Source organism: Simochromis diagramma, unplaced genomic scaffold (genome assembly GCF_900408965.1).
Source record: "Simochromis diagramma unplaced genomic scaffold, fSimDia1.1 OVJJ01000520.1, whole genome shotgun sequence".
Taxonomy (NCBI): Eukaryota; Metazoa; Chordata; class Actinopteri; order Cichliformes; family Cichlidae; genus Simochromis; species Simochromis diagramma.
This window is the reverse complement of record NW_024387338.1, coordinates 49,546-56,044: the sequence shown is the minus strand read 5'-3', so window position 1 is coordinate 56,044 and position 6,499 is coordinate 49,546. Positions and strand designations below refer to the sequence as shown.

At 37.3% G+C, this 6,499-nt stretch overlaps 2 protein-coding genes across 2 annotated transcripts in view; one reads left to right on the top strand and one right to left on the bottom strand.

The window, feature by feature from the left end:
* Positions 1-851: 851 nt before the first annotated feature.
* Positions 852-5,288, bottom strand: LOC120718206. The gene is made up of 7 exons (XM_040006632.1): positions 5,276-5,288; positions 4,907-5,062; positions 4,643-4,810; positions 3,828-3,857; positions 1,642-1,797; positions 1,375-1,542; positions 852-1,089 (listed from the first exon to the last, which is right to left on the bottom strand). Exons 1-7 carry the CDS (start codon positions 5,286-5,288, stop codon positions 1,052-1,054), a joined length of 729 nt encoding a protein of 242 aa, XP_039862566.1. The 3' UTR covers positions 852-1,051.
* Positions 5,289-5,577: 289 nt separating this feature from the next.
* Positions 5,578-6,499, top strand: part of LOC120718209 (adhesion G-protein coupled receptor F1-like) — a 26,052-nt gene continuing 25,130 nt past the window's right edge. Inside the window, exon 1 of the mRNA XM_040006634.1 lies at positions 5,578-5,582. The gene's annotated coding sequence lies outside the window, so the exon portion shown is untranslated. The remainder of the gene's footprint in view (positions 5,583-6,499) is intronic.

Below are 6,499 nucleotides of genomic sequence, written 5' to 3'. Positions count from 1 at the left end.
ATGAGAATAAGAAAGAAAAGTATGTCTTTGTGCCCCCTTATCCCTGTTAATGCCCTATCGGCCCCCCTGGCTAAACTTTGCTAGATCCGCCCCTGCACAGTTACCAGCCGTCAGCTACGTAGAAAAAGATCTTGGTGTAGAAATTAATATTAAATAAATTCTAACAACAGCTTATCAAGCGTAAACGTGCTGCTGTTGTTTATCCGCTGGTTTCCTCTTTCTGGTGCAAAGTGGGCCAAAAACAAACAAGAGAGACAGACTCGTGACAGAAAAGCTGATCAGCTGATCGTTAAGCAGTTTCATGATTGAAGTAGCAGCAAGAAGAGGCAGTTGCTTGTTAAGCTTAACGCAGGAATGCTTTACAAACATTCAGAGATGGACTTACACACTTGCTTTACTTCTCTCGGGGATAACTTTGTCGGAGATGAAATGCCGGGTTGCTAGCGAAGCTCCAAATGCTATCCAGACCACCGACAGGTCCCGCGTGCCACAGCCGCTCTATCACGTGATGCATACTGCTCCGACGTGCTAACGTTCTGAGGTGAGTTACGGCGTGTTGCAAGTTTTGTGAGGTGCTTTCGTGATATTTAATGGATAGAATTACATTTTTTATTTTTCTCCGATATCCGATCCAGTAATTTAGGTCAGTATCGGACCGATACCGATACGTAATATCGGATCGGTCCATCTCTAATTATAATGTGAAAAGTTTATTGTTCTAACAATATACTTTTCATGGTTGTACAATATACTATCACTACTCTCGCGTTATAACAAAAAACTTTTATGTTCATACAATATAAATATTATATTTCACGAACATGATAATTATGTATATTGTATTTGCATGATAGTATATTGTTCAAACATGAAGAGTGTAATGTTAGAACAGTAAACTTTTCACATTATGACGTGATATAGGCTCTATTTTTCTTTTCCCTGGGTGGCAGCTCTACACTTCCGTAAAATACAGTGACTACACATCTTTTTTGTAATGATATTTACGGCAAAAAAATACTTTAAAGAATGAACAAAGAAGCAAGAAGGATGTTCACATACCAGGAGTTGTTGTTGGACATGAAGCAACATCTATGGAGGAAAATTATGGCTTTAAAATGTTCATTTTCTAGTGAATGATAAAAAATGATTAACAGCAAAACAGAAAAACCAAAAACACATGTAAAAGAGACAAAGGAAACAAGAACACACCATTGTTTCTAACAACAGAAAGTTTACAGTGAAGCATATGTTTAATAAATGATTCTAAGTAACCATACCTCTTTGTTGATGAACACATGCTGGTCAGACACATTTATTAATGTTTTTGGTGAAAGCACTTATCTTTTGCAACAGCTGGAAGATTTCAGTGCTTACTTGTGATTAGTTTACAGAACTCTCCAGTAGAAGGAAGTCCTTTTATGCACCCACATATTGGGGAGATGACATCACTACAGGCACCGTATACTTCACACTTGTCACATGACCAAGCAAACTGGTCCTCACACTGACACTGCTGCCCTCCAGTGGAGTTTGGATAGCACCCTTTTTAAGACAACACACACAGTTCATAAGTCATGCGGCATCACATGAACACTATTACATATGACTGAGTACAAAAGTCAATTAAGATCAAGTCCTTACATGTGGTGAAGGTCAGGTTTTTCAGTGTTAAAGACTCAGTGATGATTTGGTTTAGGGAGACATTTCTCACAATGTGTCTGAGTACATCACTGAAATCTGGGGCCACACTGGATGTTGGGATGTGTAATTCAAGGACTATATCAAAGTCCATTGGTGCTGTGAAGGAAAAAAGGGGAAAATTCATCACATAGACCTGTTACAATGATGGGAGATGTCATTTAATATAAGATATTGTGTTAAGCAGTGTATATGTCAGATTATCAAGGAGTTTAGCTTTGTTTTCCAATAATTTACTCCAGTCAGCTCTCCTCATTCGTTACATGAGACAACCTAATATATAAATAATTAGTGGTGCAACGGATCAAAAATCTCACGGTTCGGATCGGATGAAGGTTTTAAGTCACAGATCGGATTTTTGGATCAGCAAAAAAAGAAAAAACACAAAAGTTTAACATTTACGTATTGAAGTATTTTTTGCCTGTTAAAAACATTCAACTCAAGACTCATTCCACGCAATTATATAAAAAAATTAGGGCAGTACAGTCTTTGTATCACTCAATTCTATTCAATTCCATTTTATTTATAAAGCGCCAAATCACAACAACAGTCGCCTCAAGGCGCTTTAGCAACGTGCACATTAGCATATGCTACTTCCAGTGCGGAAACTCCTGTGGGGAGCTTTGTTTCCGGTGTCCTATTCGCGCCTGGTTTATGTCTTGGGCATTTACCCAATATATCTGTAAATGATGTTCATCGACTTGTCGATATTTTCCCCCGTGCCTCAGAGCAAAAGAGAAAAGGGATTCAAATGTTATATTTCTCAGCTGTCCCTCGTTTATCGCGGGTGTTATGTTCTAAAAATAACCAGCGATAGGTGAAATCAAGTAGCCAATTTTATTTTTTGACGGTGCAAAACGTTTCGTGGACATCGTGGACATACAGTACTGCACTTCAGAGTCACACTGCTAGCAATCGATGCAGCGATTCTGTACTGTACAGGAGAGACGTCACGGAGGAGATCGTCTGCAGCGATCAGGACGCAGGACACGCAGCGAACGGTGTTATAGCGAGGGACCACTGTAATTTTGAAGGTAATTCACAACATACCCTTTGTAAATACTAATGTATAGAAACCGTTACCAGCAATCATTCATTTTTGTGTGGCTTTTTTTCACGGTTTGTTAACATGCTGTGTAGGTGTGTACTTGACTAGCTGATCTCGACATAACGGGGAAACATCTGGTTTGACTATTCTTCACCTGTAGTTTGAATGTTGAACATTTGCCTGTTTAAATCATAAGACCAGTCACTATACAGAGATGTGCTTCTGAATGTGGATGATGTGTCTTCTGCTGCAGTAATGCAGTTCTGCTTGTGTTGAGTGATGTAAACAACTGATCGATCTAAACGCTTTAAACGTCAAAATTGATCATTAGATTTTTTTATGACACACAGTGGTGAGTGTTCCCACCTTCTCCTCTTTGTAACTTAACGCGATCTTTCCGTTTTCGAGTTTTGGACATGATTTTGGAGTATATCTTAGTAGCGATTGACCGCAAAGTAAAGCTACCAGAAATGTACAACCCTACATCCGGTCTCAAACCAGGAACTTAGCATTTTCTCGTGCACAGGGTCTATAATACATACTGTTCATTATATCGCACTTCCGTTGCTCTGGAGGTCTGAACGATCTTGCCACTAAAGTGGACGCGAACGGGATATCATTGCGTGGCTCAAGCACGTGCATAATAGTTTAAACCCCTTGTTTTGCACAATGAAATACGGCCTCCCGTCTGCAGTTAAACACCCCAGTAGCTTTTGTAATAGCTTTAGCCCGGTCGGATTGGGCAGCAAAGGGCTGCTTAAATACCGCAAACTCCTCTGCTCCTCCACTTGGACCACTAGCGCTGGCCATAACTATCACTTAACAGACCCACCACGCCCACCATACACATACTTTTTTTCTTCTTTTTCGAATCTTCGGATCACGTGCGTGCCGAACCGTGGAGTGGGATCGGTTCGGATTATGGATGAACCGTAATCGGTTGCACCACTACAAATAATTGATTCATAAACGAACTGTAATGCTTATCTTTCGTAAGTTTTATTACTACATAATTGGTCGAACTTTATCCCTGTAATAAATAAATGAATAAATGCATAAATAACCAAGATGTTTGTCATACCAGGAGTTGTTGTTGGACATGAAGAGATACCTGTGAATGAAGATAAAAATTTAAATATTTCATTTTCTTCTCCTTGTAAAACGGTAATTTCAGTCATAATCAGCACCAGATTTAAAACATATTAAATATGGACACAAGCATTTTGCCACACATTATACTCAGTACTGGTCAGAATGCAATCAGTTATGTAAAAAATAAGTTGGTTTAAGTTAAAAACATTATAAAGAATAACAAAAAATAAACCATGATGATGATTCTAATAACAACCCTTTCACTAAAAGTCTGGCTGGAAACATCCTTGAAAGATATCATTGTGGGAGAATGGGTGGCAGCTATACACAAGAGCCACTAAAGAATGTCTGGCTTATATAATATATACACAGTTATAAAGAGAAAAATTAAAAGAACGATTTCTGGATTAAAAAGAGATTACGTTAAAATGACTGTTCATGTGAGAATGTACTAAAGATAGAGTATAACCATATATGACTGAATGTTGAAGTGGTGGAATTTCTATGTTAAGAATAAAATAGAAAATGTATTAAAGTGATTTTAGAGTTTAGACTGGGAGGATGGAGATAGATATAGAGAGACGGATAGGGTGTGGCTGGACATTGGATGATTTTATGTAACCAACATGATTGGATGTCTAGATGGGGGGAGACAGAGGAGGAAGGTGAGTAGGTACTTGGCAGAGCATAAAAAACAGAGCACCCAGAGACACTCTTTTGTATTCCCTGCGTCTCCTCTAAGATGAGCAGTTCAGAGGATTGGATTTGAAAATTATTCTATTTCTTCAGCTACAAGCTGCTTACTTGTGATTGGTTCACAGAACTCTCCACCAGGAGGAAGCCCTTTGATGCATTCACAGGTTTGGGAGGTGACATTACTGCATGCACCGTATAGGCCACATTTGTCACATGACCAGGCAAACTGGTCCTCACATTGACACTGCAGTCCTCCAGTGGAGTTTGGATAGCACCCTGATAAAGACATTTAAGAGAATGACCAAACACAGCTCATAAATCATGCACCAGAGTATGAACACATTTAAATGTGACTGAGCACAAAATTCTTACATGTGGTGAAGTTCAAGTCTTCTAGTATTAAAGACTCAGTGATGTTTTGGGGGAAGGACACATTTCTCACATAGCCTCTGAATAGATCAATGAAATTTGGGGGCAGACTGGATCTTGGGAAGAGCAAGTTCAAGTCTATAATAAACTTCACTGGCTCTGTAGAGGAGACAAGAAGAAAATCATCACAAAACTCTTTCACAATTATGAGAAACAATTTCACATAATTTTTTTTTATTTTTATATCACATTTATCTAACATGTCTCTACTTCTATTGAGACTTTACAAGTTAACGACTATTGAAAAAGCTGTCATGTTACAGTAATCTGTGGTAAATAGACATTCGTGCTTTAACCTCCCAAGACCCGAACTCTTTCGTGGCATGCATTTTTAATTTCTCTTTGCTATTTGGGCTGATTGGGACCTGATGAATTTAAAAACAAAGAACTATGTGATTTTTTTTAACCTGATTTTTGTTTCTGAGAAAAATGAGATCCACATATGAGGACATTCGGTTTAAATTTCGATAGAACAGTGGCAGTATAACGTCCTTGTAAGTGGATATCAGGCCCTTGAAGAGCAAAATTTAGTAATTTGGTCTAGACAACCCAAAATGTGATGTCCACATATGTGGACACCAGGTCCTAGGAGGTCAAATTAAATGTGTTATAACATATGGTGATGTCTCTCATACACAACATATTTGTCACTACAGCTATAGAATTTTTGAAACATATTTCATAGCAAACTTCCGTATTAGGCAAATTTAAAAAAAAAAATCAAACATATGCACACACTTCTTGTTTTTTCTAAAGTGAATGAAGATTGGTGCCATACAATTATCCCACCCTGTTAAATTTAAAGTAAAAGCAATAATTAGAAGAAAATGGATTTTTTTCATACCAGGAGGGTTTGTTGGACTTGGAGAAATACCTGTAAGCCAAGATAAAACATTTAATTATTTATTTTTAATACCCAGGAAAACAACACAATAACGGTTTACATACATCATCTTAAGAATTTGCTATTTGGACGGAAGTACAGGCCCATATCTCTTGATTCAAGAAAAAAAAAAATAGCATATAGCATCTATTGTTAAAATTGTTAAAAATAGCATCTATGAAAGAATGGATCTTTCTAAAGAGCTCACTAACTCACTAACTACAGAGGTCCAAACCTTCTCTGGCATGAGCTTAAAGACATGAGTTTCCTTGGCTGGGCAGCTGCAGCTGATCCAATTGAACATAAATTAGTTAATTTTGAAAACAACAGTGATTTTGATGCAAATTTTTATTATAATGATACAAACCATTCTGAACATTATTCCAACAATCAATTTAACAATATAAATTTGGAGGCTATTTATATCTTGCATTTACATAGTAGAAGTATTATTATTATTGTTAAAACTGAAAATTATTTAAAAACATTAACTCATCAGTTTGAAGTGATAGCCATGAGTGAGCCTTTAGTAACAAATAGAAAATGCAGATTTTTTTGTTAGGAATTATGACTCTTTTATTATGACAAAGAAATTGGTGTGATGTTTTATGGTGGTGGTGTACAGAAAGATTTTCAGTGTAAGGAAATGTGGT

Bases quoted from the DNA above. Each gene is read 5' to 3' on its own strand.
- LOC120718206 (XM_040006632.1), bottom strand. The intron at 1,798-3,827 runs GTATGACAAACA...TTTCCTTCACAG, and splicing joins ATGTCCAACAACAACTCCTG to CACCAATGGACTTTGATATA. The intron at 1,543-1,641 runs GTAAGGACTTGA...TGTCTTAAAAAG, and splicing joins AAACCTGACCTTCACCACAT to GGTGCTATCCAAACTCCACT.